Below are 15,842 nucleotides of genomic sequence, written 5' to 3'. Positions count from 1 at the left end.
TCTGTTATTTCTTCCCCAGCGTGGTTCTTTTGAAGGCCGGGATGACTTCAGTCCGTGATCTGCATAATCTTCCCCTGCGAAAGTTCATGAACGGATTATGTCCTCATATGGTACAGTTTGCTACTTTCTGGATTTTCTTTCTTCGATTTACAAATCAAAAGACCCAAGGAAGCCATCTAAGCAAAGCATTTGAGAAACAACCAGTGGTTTCGCTTAGTTGTGTGAAAACATAGTCGAGTTTACGGGTCTCTAAAAGCCAACAGTGTCCTGTTAGCTCACAGGTACTGCGCCCGAGCCTGCCTGCCAGCCAGGGCTTGTAGGAGCAGCAACCAGTCTCAAAGGAAGAGCTCCCTCTACACCGCTAGAATACCTCACCGCGGTGGTGCTGTGGTAGCCCAGGATCACTCTTGTGGTGATTCTCCTGCCGCAGCTTCCCAAGTGGACCGCCACACCCTGCGGCAGCTGACCTTCTCACACTCTCTGTGTCGTTACTTCAAAAAAAAAAAAATTGGCAAGAGACTCCTGTAACTTTTGATTAGGCAGAAAACATGAAAGAGGAAGGAGGGAAAGATGAAAGGGAGGGGTGGATGGGTCGAAGGGAGGAAAGCACCAGCGGTGTCTGAACTATTCGGAGCAAAGGCAAGACAATAGGATAATAAATTGCCTCAAAAAATGTTCGTGCACACATGCGTGCGTTGGGGGCGCGGGTCAGAGGTTGATGAACCGGTTTCCTCTAGTCCATGTCTGTCTTATATTTTTGAGACAGGGTCCATCACTGATCCTGCAGCCCCACGGATCCTCCGGTCTCCACCTCCTTAGCTCTGGGATTACAGATTTGTGACACCTTGCCTATCTTTTTTGTGTGAGTGCCAGGGGACTCGAACTCATGTCTTCATGTTTGCACAGTTTTGTTGTCGTTTTTAATGGACTAAACCATCTGTCTTTAATACTGACAGAAAGAGAGACATGCGAGCAGGTCTTTCAACACTAGCACGTGACAGTTTGCTGCTGCAGGGAGACCAGTTGCAGAGGCCCCTGCCCCGCTGCAGTCCGAACCTTCAGAAAGTTCAAGGCGCGCTTAACTATTCCCCCAAGTCTTTAATGGTTGTTGGGAAGGTGGCAGTGTGGCCTCAGAGGAAGAAATCCAAGCCGAGTCCCCTGCTTAGGTCCCTAGGGGAACTGATGGAGCGGTCCTGGGCTCTCTGCCGGAGGGAGGCCCCGGGGGTCTAGGTTGGGACTGTCCAAGCTCGCTGCACTTCCGGAGGGCCTGGGGGCGCCTGGTTTGGAAGGTGAGAGGCGGAGCTGCTGGCGGCTGGGAAGGGACCAAAGGAATAAGTAATTGGAAATTCTGTAACCGAGAACCCTGTGCCTAACCCTTTGGCTCTTTCCCCCCTAACCCCCTGCGGAGAGTCGAAGGGCCGAGAGACGGTGCAGGGAAGAGTCACGTTTCTGAGAGGGAAGTGAAATAAAGAGGGCGGCACCCGGGGGGACCTGTGCGTCATTGAGGGACCGCGGAGCGGCCAGTGCGGAGGCGTGGGGCAAGGAGCCGGAGGGGCAGCTGAGCGCCCGAGCCGCTGCCCGGTCCGCTGCCCCGCAACCTACAACCTTGTAGGGCGCAAGATGTGGCAGGCAATCCCGCCCCGACCCCGCGCGCCCTGCCGCTGGGCGCGGGTCCTGCTGGCCCTGCTGGCCCTGGGCGGCGCGGGGCTGTGCCACGCGAGCTCGCAGCCTGGGTACCACGCGCGGCCCAGCGCCAGGAGCAAGTAAGTGCGCGCCCCTTCTGCTCGCCTCCAACCCAAGTCCAGCGTCCCTGCCGGTCCCTTCCGAATCCGCATGCAGGCTCTGGAGTTGCCCTGCCAATGGCGACGGCCAGCAGCAGAGAGATCTTTATGGGTTTTGGGGCGTCACCATCTCCGGGATGACCATGTGCTCCCCACCAGATACCTCGAGCATCCTGAAGCGGACCAGGGGAGTGGGGTAGTGCCCTGCTGAACCCCAACACTTCCTGGAGTGCGCGGGAGTGTGGGGGCTCTTCTTTGATACTCCAAAGACTTAAGAGGCACCCTGGGGTGGCGGCTTTGGCACGCTCCAGCCTTCGGAGCGGGTGACCCTTAACTTGCTGGGTCAGCTCTTCTGTCCATCTGTCCATCCGTTAGTCTCTCCGTCCGTCGTCCCCCCCCCCCCCCCAATGCTTCATTGTTCTCCAAAGTTTACCCAGCCCTTCTCTCTCAACCCCAGGAACTGGTGCGCCTACATCGTGACTAAGAACGTGAGCTGCACAGTGCAGGAAGGAAGCGAGAGTTTTATTCAAGCTCAGTACAACTGTCCCTGGAACCAGATGCCTTGTCCGTCTGCTCTGGTGTAAGTCCTGGAGTTCGCGGGCCGAAAGGGTGGGTGAGCTGGGGCGCTGGGCTCCGGCCCTTGTGGAAATTTCTTCCAGACCCTCTATAAATCCTTATAAAGTCTGAGGGCTGCGCCAGCTACCAACCACGCTGGGCTATTTAAGAATGTGCTGTTCTGTGGGAGCCTTAAGGATGCGCAAAATTTGGGAGTTTGTGATTCTTCAGGCCACAGAGGAGGATGAACAAAGCCCCTACCCCCATCTCTCTCTCTCTCTCTCTCTCTCTCTCTCTCTCTCTCTCTCTCTCTCTCTCTCTCTCTCTCTCAATTTTATTACTAACATAAGGCAGCTGAATGTAATTAGATCCATATTGTATGTTCTGGGGCGCACGAAGGATTCTAAAATGTTTTAGGTGAAGGATTAGCTGAGAGGTTTGACTTGTTGGTGTTCTGACGAAGGTGAGTTTTAGCCCAGCTGTCCTCTTCAGCATCATAGTTTTTTAAACTAAACCCCAGCTTGCTTTAGAACACCCCTTTCTTCTCCAGTTAGATTTGTGGGTTCACTAGGTAGAGATCTCAGAATAGAATGATCTTGAAGATGAGCAGAAAAGTTAACCATCTCTTTGCCTCTAAAACAAAACAAAACAGAAACAGGGGGAAAATGATTCGGTAGCCTACAGATTCTGCAAACACATCTGTAAGCATCAATTGTGATCAGAAAGGTCTTTGAGTTTTTGTGAAAGTCGGATCTCAGGAGATGGCTGATGTGGATAAAGGGCTGTTGAGGACACGTGATGGCAGGGATTGTTTCCAGGAAGAATAAACTGTTTGTCTTAGGGCATATTGTCAGTGCTGCACAGAATGGTCAGTGGCGGGCAGCTCTGACAATCGGGCTGAGCTTGTATTCCAGCGAGCTGCTTCAGGGGGCAGGGACAGATGAGACTGAAGACACGTAGGGAGGAGGTGGTCACTGGGTTCCACCCAGGCTACTTTGGGGAGCTGCAGGGACTGAGAGTTCCTGGGAGGCACAAAGAAAGTTGTACAAACCTGAGGAAACACAGGGCGGTCTCTACTTCCTAACACGTGGAGGAAAGGCTGATTTAGAGTCCCTGGTCATCACAAAGACTCAGAGTGACCTTAAATTAGCCTGTATTTAGATTTACACCGCACAGCTCATGGTCCGCTGTTGGTGACAAGAGAACCAAGTCAGGTTTTTACACTGTGACCAAAACACAAACTGAATATTCAACACAATTTGGAAGAATCTTTGCTTGAAATTAGAATTGAATTGTCAACCAAGGCAATTTCATTCATTTTATACAAGAACTATATTTCATGTTTTTCTATAATGTTAAGGACAATTCAGAGATGAACAAATTTTTCATTAAAAGTAAAACTTAAATGGGGGGGGTTGGATGGGGTGGGACCATGGCTCAGTGGGTTGCTATGCAAGCTTGAGGACCTGAGCTCGAATCCCCAGCACCCACATAAAAAGCTGGGGACGGTGGCTGCCAGATAATCCCAGTGCTGTAGAGGGGTAGGGAAAGTAGGGTGGCTGCTTCCTGCTTGTCACCAGCCTGGCTCAGCGAGAAACCTTGTCTCAAGAGTAAGATGACGGCGGTAGTTGATTCTGACATCTCTGCCTCCATAAACACCTGTGTCTGCACACATGTGTACACACACTGAACACACCTACACACACTGAACACACCTGCACACACCTACACACACTGAACACACCTGCACACACCGGCACACACACTCAACACACCTACACACACTGAACACACCTGCACACACCGGCACACACACTCAACACACCTACACACACTGAACACACCTGCACACACCGGCACACACACTCAACACACCTACACACACTGAACACACCTGCACACACCTACACACACTGCACACACCTATACACACTGCACACACCTGCACACACACTCAACATGCCTGCACACACTGCACACATGCGCGCGCATAATGAACACACTGCAACACACTGAACATACCTACACATACAGTGAACACACTTGTACACATTGGAACATACACACATGATAACATGCTTGCACACACACATAAATACATACATAGAAATTTGCATTTCTGGAGGTAATTTTTTTTTTTTTGGAGACAGAGTTTAACTATGTAACCTTGGCTGGCCTCAAACTCAGATACCTGCCTGTCTCTGCTTCCAGAGGTGCTGAGATTAAAGCCATGTACCACCATACTTGGTGGTAAATGTGGTTTTGTTTGTTTTTTAATTTGGCTTTTTGAAGCAAGTTTTGTTATGTTGCTATGTGGAAACTCCCTGTATTCACCATGCTGGCCTTGAACTCGAAGTTATTGTGCCTTGGCTTTTAGAGTGCTGGAATTATAGACATGAGACACCACTTCCAGCTTTTCTTTGGTACTTGCTTGGCATGCGCAAGTCCTTGGGTTCATTGCCAGCACTACACACTCCAGCCATGATGGCACACGCCTCTGCACCTCAGATCTGGGACTCTTACAGTGTGGAAAGGCTCCTTCTTGGTCCTACGCTGACTTTGGGAACACATTTTGGGAGACACGAGAATCTGAGTGACAAGGAATTCTTCCTGTGAAGTCCCTGGAACTAAGGTTGACTTGCACGCTCTGTATTTTCTATTTTTATAGCAACCCCCAAGAGCCATTAGAAAGTAGCAGAACCTACATCTAAGTACAGGTCTTTTCTTTCTCAGTCTCAGTGTAGATGGAAGTTTCAATCTTGCCTGATCTCACAGCTGTTCAGTCTCAGAGAAACACATAGAGGCTTATACTAATTATAAACTGTTTGGCATGTTAGCTCAGGCTTATTATTAACTAGCTCTTATAACTTACATTAATCCATAATTCTTATCTGTGTTTAGCCACGTGGCTTGGTACCTTTTCTCAGTGACGCTTTTTCATCTTACTTCCTCTGTATTTGGTGGCCCTGCCTGTATGTCCTGCCTGGCTACTGGCCAATCAGCATTTTCTAATACATTTTTCTTGATATTTTTTGAGCTCTACATTTTTCTCTGTTCCCCTCCCTGCCTCCTCCCTTCTCCCTTCAACTCTCCCCCAAAATCCCCATGCTCCCAATTTACTCAGGAGATCTTGTCTTTTTATACTTTCTACTTCCCATGTAGATTAGATCTATGCAAGTCTCTCTTAGTGTCCTCATTGTTGTCTAAGTTCTCTGGGATTGTGGTTTGTAGGCTGGCTTTCTTTGCTTTATGTTTAAAAGCCACTTATGAGTGAGTACATGTAATAATTGTCTTTTTGTGTCTGGGTTACCTCACTCAAAATGATATTTTCTAGCTCCATCCATTTTCCTGCAAAATTCAAGATGTCATTATTTTTTCTGCTGTGTAGTACTCCATTGTGTAAATGTACCACATTTTCCTTATCCATTCTTTGGTTGAGGGGCATTTAGGTTGTTTCCAGGCTCTGGCTATGACAAACAAGCTGCTATGAACATAGTTGAGCACATGTCCTTGTGGTGTATACCCAGAAGTGGTATTACTGGGTCTTGAGGAAGGTTGTTTCCTAATTTTCTGAGAAATCGCCACACTGACATCCAAAGGAGTTGTACCAGGTTGCATTCCCACCAGCAATGCAGGAGTGTTCCCTTTTCCCCACAACCTCTCCAGCATAAGTTGTCATCAGTGTTTTTGATCTTAGCCATTCTTACAGGTGTAAGATGGAATCTCAGAGTTGTTTTGATTTGCATTTCTCTGATGACTAAAGATGTTGAACATTTCCTTAAGTGTCTTTCAGCCATTTTAGATTCCTCTGTTGAGAGTTCTTTGTTTAGGTTTGTATTCCATTTTTTTTATTGGATTATGTGATCTTTTGGTGTCCAATTTCTTGAGTTCTTTAATTAAACCAATATGAGTGACAAATCTTTACAGTATACAGAGCATTCTCCCACAGCACCTCAGCCTCCTCCTCCTGCTTCAACTTCATAATCCCTGCTGTCTAGCCCCAACTCACCACATGCGTATGCATGTGCAGACCCCTGGACTTATGGTCAAGTTCTTGCTCTCAGCTGTAGTTTGGACCTTCAAACCTTGACTTTTGAGATGGTACATAGCCCTGCTGGCCTTTCTGTTGGTGTTGCAAGCCTGACTTGAACCTACTGTTGAGTCCCATCTGTTCTAGGGGAAGATTGTGACAGATGACATGATTCTGCACTCAGAGACTAGAGTCTGGGTCTCACAGCGGGGAAGGCACATACAAACGCTAGAGCCAAGCCAGGCATGATGGTGCATTTGGAGGGCGGAGGCAGAAGGTTCAGAAGTTCAAGACCATCCCTGGGAGTTTGAGGCCAGCTTGAAAAATATAAAAACCATCTGAAGAGATAGCCTCAAGCAGTGAAGAGTACATAGCATTGTTGTAGGGTACCCCAGTTCAGTGAACGGCACATAGCACTATTATAGGGGACCCCAGTTCAGCGAAGAGTACATAGCACTATTGTAGGGGATCCCAGTTCAGGGAACGGCACATAGTGCTGTTGTAGGGGACCCCAGTTCAGTGAAGGGTACATAGCGCTGTTGTAGGGGACCCCAGTTCAGTGAAGGGTACATAGCGCTGTTGTAGGGCACCCCAGTTCAGTGAAGGGTACACAGCACTGTGGTAGGGCACCCCAGTTCAGTGAAGGGTACAGCGCTGTTGTAGGGCACCCCAGTTCAGGTCTCAGTCCCTGTGCTGGGCTTACAAGCATCTCAAATGTTTGCCCTAGGGCTCGGCGCTCTCTTCTGACCTCCAAGCACAAGGGCACTCCCGTGCAGTACCTCCGCACAACACACATGCATACATAGACTTCAAACAACAAACACCAACCAAAGAAACAAAACAAAAGCCATATTAACCTCCAAATACTGCAGCTTCATCGCTGAGATTTCTGGTCTCCATGCTGCCCGCTCCATAAGACCTCAGTCTGCGGGACAGATTAGGATCAAGGCTGACAAGCAGGCAGGAGCATGGGTCTCAGGCAGCGGTTCTAACCTTCCAAATGCTTCAACCCTTTAATATAGCTCCTTATGTTGTGCTGACCCCAACCACAAATTTATTTTTATTGCTCTTTCACAACTGTGATTTTGCTACTGTTATGAACCATAATGTAAGTATCTGCATTTTCCAGTGTCTAGACAATCCCTGAGCAGGCTGAGAACTACCAGTCTGAGGACTCTGATTCCAGAGCACAGCCTGGGTCAGTGTTCCTCTGCCCAGCTTCTGCCAGTCTGGCGTCAAGGGAAAATGTCGTTCCAGAAGATCCTCCCATTCTGCCATCCAGTATGGCCACTGATGTCTCACAGTAAGAGACACTAAGGAAGATCCTGGTCTAGCCCTGGCTAGAGTGGGGGTTTCTCAGGGACTGTAGTTAGCTGCCTAACTCACTGTCTATTATGAAGGGACCCAGTTGCTTGAGGCCTGTGCTGTCAGACTCCCCGAGGGCAGCAGTACTTGCTTCCCCAGGGGCTTACACCTCCAATTTGGGAAGCAGTTTCTGCCTTTATGTAACACAGCAGCCTTGCAGTGCCATAGGGGACTGAGGATTTCCAGCTCCCTGGCTTGGGTTGCTCCAGTGAGGTTCAAAGAGCCAGGAGAGAGTCACTGAGGGTAAGGTCCTGGGTCACAGGCCTTTCTCTTAAGGAAACGATTGTGGTCACCGGTACTCTCTGCTGCTGGCTTCTGCTTCCTGCAGTGCATAGGAAGTAAATCAAAGATCTGAGAGAATTCCTACCTTGGCCAGTTTCTCCTTCCTTCCTTCTTAACTGTATGTATTTATGTGGGGTGTGTGAATGTGTGTGTGGGGGGGTGGGGGGTGGTGGCTGTGTGCCATAGCGCTGTGTCAGCATCAGAGACAACTTGGAGGAAGTGGTTCTCTCCTTTCAACCTGCATGTGGGTACTGAGGGTTAAGCTCAGGTCATCAGGGTTGGTGGCAAGTTCCATTACCTTCCTGAGTCATCTTAGCCAGTCCTAAAGCATTTCTCCGAGAACCCATTCATGGATGTTCATGACAGCTGAGGGGTTCTGCTGCTCTGACTTTTTAAAGATTTATTCTTTTATGTGTGGGGGAGCGTTTTTGCCTGCAAATGTATATGCGCACCCCCCTCGTGCCTGGTGTCTATATAGCCAAAAGAGGGAACTTGAGTGATGGATAGTCAGGAACTGAACCTGGGTCCTTTGTAAGAGCAGCTTATGTTGTTAACCACTGAGCCGTCTGCCTGACCCTTGGTTCATGTTTTGCTACCGCTGCTTTGTTTCCTAGCCTGGTCTTCTATTTGAGGTCCTCCTCCCTTGGTCTCCTGAGTGCTGGGGTGACAGACATTGGCCCCGGTGTCTGGGGTGCTGTAGCTGCTCTATCTCGCCACCCATTCCGTGAGGCCACAGTCCCAGAGTGCTGCCAAGAGAAGGATAGAAACATTCTTTGTTCTTATGAGAATGGGATGAGGGTGGCGTGGGGCGTGCGGCTGCTGTGCAGAACTCTGTCAGAAGGGCTGGCCTGGGAATTAGGACCCAGGCAGGCTGCAGAAAAGGGTCCTTGCTCAACACTTTCAGCTCCTGAACTTCTGGCTGCACCACTCCCTTGTCTGCCTGACGTTACCAGACTTCTTTCTGACTTTTCTGTATTTCTCCTTCTGCAGCAATACTTGTCCAGTTTAGTGTTCTCTCTCTCTCTTTCTTTCTCACTCCTCTCTGTAAGGATTGGTCCCAGGGCCTTTCTCTGGTTAGGCCAGTATTCTACCACTGACTACCTCCCCTGGTCAGCCCTATTAAGAAGACAAGCCCCATCCGGGTGGTGGTGCATACCTTTAATCCCAGCACTTGGGAAGCAGAGACAGGAGGACCTCTGTGAATTTGAGGCCGGCCTGGTTTACAGAGCGAGTTCCAGGACAGGCTCCAAAGCTACACCGAGAAACCCTGTCTTAAAAAACTGGAAAGAGAAAAATAAAATAGAAGATAAGCCCCAAGAGGACCTGGGTGGGGTACACTCCGAGTCTGTAGCTGCTGGGAAAACGTACATCAGCAGGTGTTGGTTCTGGGTCAAGTGCCAAGACCACTCTAACTTCAGATTCCAAAGGGAACAGATGGTCATCCAGTTGGAGAGAAAGTTGTCTATTAAGGGCCAGTCCTCGCCAGGAAAAATAGTTGGTTTTTTATTTCCCTTCCTAAGTACATAATGGTTAAGGCTAAAACAAAACCCCAAGGGCTGACATCTCCAGTCAGCTCCTCTCCCGGCATCTCCAGGAACCGAATCCCGTCCAAGACTTTCGCCTTCTAAACAAACACTTCGTACACAGCTGGCTGGTTGGAGCCTTACTCCTTAGCGCTGAAGGGACATCAAACCACCTGCTGAAGGCTGAGGTGGTATCAGGGGACACCTGCCAGGCCGGCAGAGAGACCAAGCGTTTAAACCTGAACGTCACGTGGCTACTATGGAGTCCTTTGGGTGGGGGGATTCTCATCCTCTAGCCCTTTGGGGCTGTACCTTCCTATAGAACTCAAAATTGTCTTCCACGCCTCTAGTTTGTTTTGCATTCTAGGTTGCTGTGTTTGGGAAACTCTTTCCAGAATATTCCCCTAGTTACTATTTCATTTTTGTTACTAGTTCAGCTAGGATCTGGGGTAGGACGGACACGGGGCTCAGAAAAATAACTTCACCGTGTATGGGCCTGAATTCAATTCCCAGCATCACGGCAAAACAAGACCCCACACTTTTGTGTTTTCCTTCCTAACTTTTTAATCTTGGAGATCATGAATACAATTTAAATAGAAGCCGTGGTCTTAAAAAAACAAAAAGAAAAAAAAGCCCAGTTGCTTCTTGTTAATATGTGGTTTCTTACCATTAATTTGTCTTTCTCTGTCGATCTTTCCCACCTGCGTAGCTTGTGGTACTTGAGTTGAAATACTGAGGTAGTCAGGAAAGGGGAGCTGGGTGTGGGTGGCCTGGCTTGTGGGGAGCGGTGAATTGATAGGTCACCCAGATCAAGCTCCCTTTGGTGACTTCAGTCCAAGCGTGTGGGACAGCAACATGTATGGGCTGAGAAGATAGAAGGCTTGGCAGTTGGCCTGGACTCTCAAATACCACCCTCCCCACCTTGCTGTGAGACACGCGTCAGTTCACCAGCAGCTAGGGCACAATTTTTTCAGGGGTAAAAGGCAGGGGGTTGTGGGGAGGAGGCCGACAGGAGGGTAGCCGGACTGACTGAGAGGATTTTGAAAGCCCCCTGCTCCAAGAATGTGAGGCGCACCTGGCAGATCACCTGGCGAACACGCATTGGCTCCGTGTGTCCCAATGCTGCCGCCTCGGGAGTGGTGCTGTCTTTGAAGGTCTGAGAGTTGAAGGTCACGCTGAGGTGTTGGAGGAAAGATTAGAGTACTAAAGATAGAGAAATAACCCAGTGACCTGAGATAATGAGAAAATGGCCTGGTTGCTGAGTGCAAACAATTTAGGTGCAGAGTATACCGGCCACGCCCTCCTCCCAGGAGGAGTTTTAACCCTTAGGCTGACAAACTGCCAGTATGCAGTCTGCTTCCAGTCTGTCGGTGTCCTGACTTAGGGCTGCTAGCCTGACTTTGTTTTTTTTCAACGTCCCAGAATTAACTGCTTTCGGTCCTTTCAAGAAGCGGTTTCCTGGAATTAACGTTAATAGCGAACAGCTGATCAAATAGTGTCATTTCAATGACGTCAGGCTGGGGTGGCACTCACCTTTAACCCCAGCACTCAGGAGGCAGAGGCAGGCGGATTTCTGAGTTTGAGGTCAGCCTGGTCTCCAGCGTGAGTTCCAGGACAGCCAGGGCTACACAGAGAAACCCTGGCTTGACTCCCACCCCCACCCCCCGGAAAAAAAGAGTAATTATCATAAGGACTGGTTGTGCTGGGAGGAACCAGGGAGCCATGGGAGTTTTCGATGTGACAGCAGTTCACATTGCAGGGAAACGGCCAAACTATTCAATTAAACTTGCCACTACCGTTTGTCCCTTTCTTATTTAAAGAAGCAATAGGTGCTGGGGTGAGTGGAAGCGGGAGGGTTCAGCTGAACCCCTACTCCTGGTTCAAAAATGCCGTGGAAGGCAAACTCTTTGGGGTGTGTCACTTAGAAGGACCCAGCTGTTATTTTTTTCCCCCACTTCAGAATACTAAAAGACGAGGGAGTTCGCCTTAAACCTCGCTTTGGCCAGTGTCTTTCATTATGCCTTTGCAGAAGAGGAAACGAGTTTGGGCAAACCCTTCTCGAGCTGGTCATTTCCATGAAAGGGATCTTCGTGACTTCTCTGTTTCCCAATTTCCTATCTCTGGACTTTGCGAGCTTAACTTTTTATCCCTTTGTAGCGATTAGCTCAGCATGGTCCCTTACAAAAGGCGTGCCTTTAATTCCCAGCACTCAGGAGGCTGGGGCAGGTGGATCTCTATGAGTTTGAGGCCAATTTGCTGTACATAGCCAGGCAAGATGGTATAGAGAGACTGTGGCTCAAAAAATAAAAGATGCTAAGAGTTTCCTTCAAGCCAGAAGTGGTTTCACGGTGCGCGCCAGACAGGGATAATGAGATAAAGGCATATAAATGCCTCCTGAACCTCAGCTGAGGGAAACACTGCTTGTTTTTCTGCAAACGGAGGCTTTTCCATGTAACTGGGCAAAGAAGGTTGGGAGCCTTGATGCTGATTGCGACAGAGCTCAGGGCGGGGATGGTTACGAAATCCAGCCCTTCGTTGGAGGCTTGTCTCCTCTAAAGCCTTTCCCTGGCTCCAGACAGAGGCTCTCTCTCTCTCATGCTCTTCCTCCTTTTCTTTCCTGGTGATGGAACTGGAGGCCTCACATCTGCTAAGTGCAGGTCTCCATCCGGTCCTCTCACAAGCTGTTTGGCTGAAGGACTTTGGCAGGGCGGCAGCAGCATCCTTCCTTAATATTCCGAACAGTCCAGCCCGCCAGGGTGGCGGTGCCCAGGCCTGGCTTGCCTTCAGGTGTCTCCAGCCTTGGAGGGACGTCCTGAAGCAGCATGCAGGGGTCAGCACAAGCAGTCAGGACAGGCCACGTTCTGCATCCCATCACAAGGCATTGCGACACCGCCTGGCCTTGCAACAGAGGCGATATCATCGCATTGCATCACTGCAGAAAGCAAGTTCAAGACACACCCCAGAGCTCCCCCTCACTTTGGTACAGGAGGAAGAGCAGAACGGCATTTGTTGCTTGTTCTCTGAACCAACTCCCCCCATCAAAATCATTACTGGAAAGTCACTAATCCTGACAGGCACTCAAATTTTCCTTTTTATTATGTTTTGGGGTGTGTGTGCCATAGCATTCTTGTGGAGGAAGACAGCTTGTAGGAATCTGTTCTTTCCTTCCACCATGTGGTCCTGGGGATGGAACTCATCAGTCTTGGTAGCAGGAGTATTACCAACTGGGCATTTCATCAGCCAATTTTCTGCCTTTTTTTTTTTTTTTTGGCTTGTTCAAGACAGGGTTTCTCTGTGTAGTCCTGGCTCTCTCTGCAGATCAGGCTGGTTTTTCACACTCTGCCTTCCATGCACTGGGATTAAAGGTGTGTGCGTGTACCATCACCTCCCTGCCCTTAGTTACTTTTCTATGGCTATGATAAAACACCCTTACCACCAAGGCAGTTTATAAAAGAAAGCTTTTAATTGACTCAGAGTTTCAGAGGGTTAGAGTACCTGGCGACAAAGAGTCAAAGCCACACGGCAAGCTTTGAGCTCACATCATCCCTATCCGCAAGTAGGAGACAGAGCTGTGAGTGGTGCCAGTCCTTTGAGACCTCACTTCCGCCTGCCTCTGCAGTGCTGGGATTAAAGGGGTGCCACCCACCGGCTCATGTTCTCGTGTGTGTGTGTGTGTGTGTGTGTGTGTGCACGCGCGCGCGTGAGAGAGAGAGAGAGAGAGAGAGAGAGAGAGAGAGAGAGAGAGAGAGAGAGAGAGAGATTGTGTACACCGGGTTGGCCTTGAGCTAACAGTTCTCCTAAAGTCAGCGCCCGGGTGCTGGGATTTCAGCTGTGCATCTCCAGGCTCGTGTCGGTGATCACTCTTTTGCAAAGCACAGTTTAATGAACCTATGAGAAATATCATGTAGAAACTAAAGCCAGCATCACTGGGTCACTTTCAGAGTTTGTTATATTTTCTTTTCTGGTTCGAGGACTTGAATGCAGGGTCTTGTACATACTAGACATGAGCTTTGCCACGGGGCTATACCCTCCTTTGTATTTTCAAAAGCTAATATCTCTCTATATATATAGATATGGATATATAGATATTATCTCTCTATATACAGAGAGACATAATATATAGATATAATTTTTTACATCCTGGCACTTTGAAGGTAGTTATTTAAAGTCCTATCTTGACTGTCAGAGATAAGATGCAACCTTGACTAAAGCAGAAATTGGTATCAAGATTGTGCGGTGTTTTGTGACAGGCCTGATCATGTTTTGGGGAGGACTGTGGAAGGACATTGGAACTAGGGACTAGAAGAGTCCCTGAGTGCTGGTCCATTCTGTGGGAATTTGGAAGGTCAGATGAGGGCAATGCTGATGATGGAGGCCAGACTGGTGAACACTTAGAGGGAAATTGAAGTTCATACCCCGGAGGCATTTGCTATTTCAAATTAAGACCACACAGTGCTTGGTCAGCTGCAGCTGAAGAGTCCGCTGTGATTAACAAGAGACCGGAGTAACAAAGTGAAACCTTTGCTTTGCTGGGATAGTCCACGCTGGGCAGCTGGAGCTGAGGAGTCAGAGATAATTAAGGAGAGACCAGCATCACTGAGGTAAAATCTCTGGGAAGTGTTCCCTCAGAGTCAGCACGCAGAAGCTGCGTGCCAGAGGCGGCCAAGGTCTCACCGAGGGCCGGCGGGGGAACTTGGTGGTGTAAGCGTCACCCAGGTGGTACTGATGTTGAAGTCTTGCAGGGGTCACGGAGAGCAGTGGAGGCTTGGCGCTCTGTGACAAGGTTGTCCCCGAGGAGAGCCCAGGAAAGGCTACTGGTGAAAGTGCAGCCTAGCTGCAGGAAGAGACCCCGCCATTATGGATGGACACCAAGAACAGCAGTGGTAACAAAGCAGAGACTGCCAGAACCCAGAAGACAGGCGGTGTGTGCAGGAGAGGGTAGATCATGAGGGGATCCCGGACACTGGACGCTCAGTTATTTACACTGTTGGAGTTTGGTTTTACTTTGCTCAGATGGTGACTGGGCCCTGGTTCTTCCCTCTTGAAGTAAGAAAATGCTGAACTTATTTTTTTCTATTTATTTATTTATTATTTATTGTTTTTCCAGACAGGGTTTCTCTGTAGCTTTAGAGCCTGCCCTGGAACTAGCTCTTGTAGACCGGGCTGGCCTCGAACTCACAGAGATCCACCTGCCTCTGCCTCCTGAGTGCTGGGATTAAAGGCATGCATCACTACTGCCTGGCTGAAAATTTGGAGTTTTTTAAGATTTTTTTTTCTCGAGACAGGGTCTTTGACTGTCCCTTGAGCTTGCTGTGTAGACCAGACTGATCTCAGAAAGAGTTTGGATTTTAAAAGAGACTAGATAATTTAAAGAGGCTGAAATTTTTTTTCTTGGTTTTTTCGAGACAGGGTTTCTCTGTGGCTTTGGAGCCTGTCCTGGAACTTGCTCTGTAGACCAGGCTGGTCTCGAACTCACAGAGATCCGCCTGCCTCTGCCTCCTGAGTGCTGGGATTAAAGGCATGCGCCACCACCGCCTGGCTGAGGCTGAAATTTTTTGATTCTTCTCTCATACATTACATCCCAACCTCAGTTTCCCCTCCTTCCACTCTTCCCAGCCCCTCCCCTACACTTCCCCTCTCCCCCAGATCCACTTTTCCGGTTCCCTTCAGAAAAAAGCAGTAGGAGGAAAAGGGTTCCAAGCACAGGCAAAAGAGTCAGAGACTCCCCCCCCCCCCCCCACTGCTGGGAGTCCCACAGGAACACCAAGGTACGCCTGCAGAGGACCTAGGTAAAACCCATGCAGTCCCCGAATGGCACTTCGAGAGACTGAATTTTTAAAGTGTTTAAATTTATGAAGCCTGCGGTTCCTTTTAACTTTGTAAAATGTTTTTTTTATTGTGATGTTGATATTAATATATGATTTTGGGATGAGCAAGAAAGGGAAAGTTCTGGCTTTTTAGTGATCTGTGTGTGTCAAGTTGACAAGAGGTGAGTTGTCCTGGCTAGCTTTGTGTCAATTTGGGACAAGTGAAAGTCGTCGGAGAGGAGGGCGGCTCAATTGAGAAGATGCCTCCATAAGACCAGGCTGCACACAAGCCTATAGGGCTTTTAGTGTTTCAGTGACTGATATGGGAGGGGCTGGCCCATCATGGGAGAGTCCACCTTTGGGCTGGTGTCCATTGCTTCCCAAACACCAAACCTTTTATTGATCCCTCCTCCCACTCTCGCGAACAAATCTTCAACAGAAGCTGCCAATACCTGCTTTCTTTTAGTTATTATAGCTCAGTTTGGGACCTTCTAGAGTT

At 48.9% G+C, this 15,842-nt stretch overlaps 1 protein-coding gene across 2 annotated transcripts in view; it reads left to right on the top strand.

Annotated features, from left to right (window-relative positions):
• Nucleotides 1-1,517: 1,517 nt before the first annotated feature.
• The window catches only part of Emilin2 (elastin microfibril interfacer 2), a 57,559-nt gene continuing 43,234 nt past the window's right edge, over nucleotides 1,518-15,842 (top strand). For both annotated transcript variants that reach the window (XM_075956216.1, XM_075956215.1), the window contains exons 1-2: nucleotides 1,518-1,763; nucleotides 2,239-2,361. In XM_075956216.1, coding sequence (XP_075812331.1) covers nucleotides 1,621-1,763; nucleotides 2,239-2,361 — 266 coding nt within the window. In that variant the 5' untranslated portion in view covers nucleotides 1,518-1,620. The remainder of the gene's footprint in view (nucleotides 1,764-2,238; nucleotides 2,362-15,842) is intronic.

This window comes from Microtus pennsylvanicus, chromosome 22, assembly GCF_037038515.1.
Source record: "Microtus pennsylvanicus isolate mMicPen1 chromosome 22, mMicPen1.hap1, whole genome shotgun sequence".
Classification (NCBI taxonomy): Eukaryota; Metazoa; Chordata; class Mammalia; order Rodentia; family Cricetidae; genus Microtus; species Microtus pennsylvanicus.
This window is presented reverse-complemented; position numbering and strand designations above follow the sequence as displayed.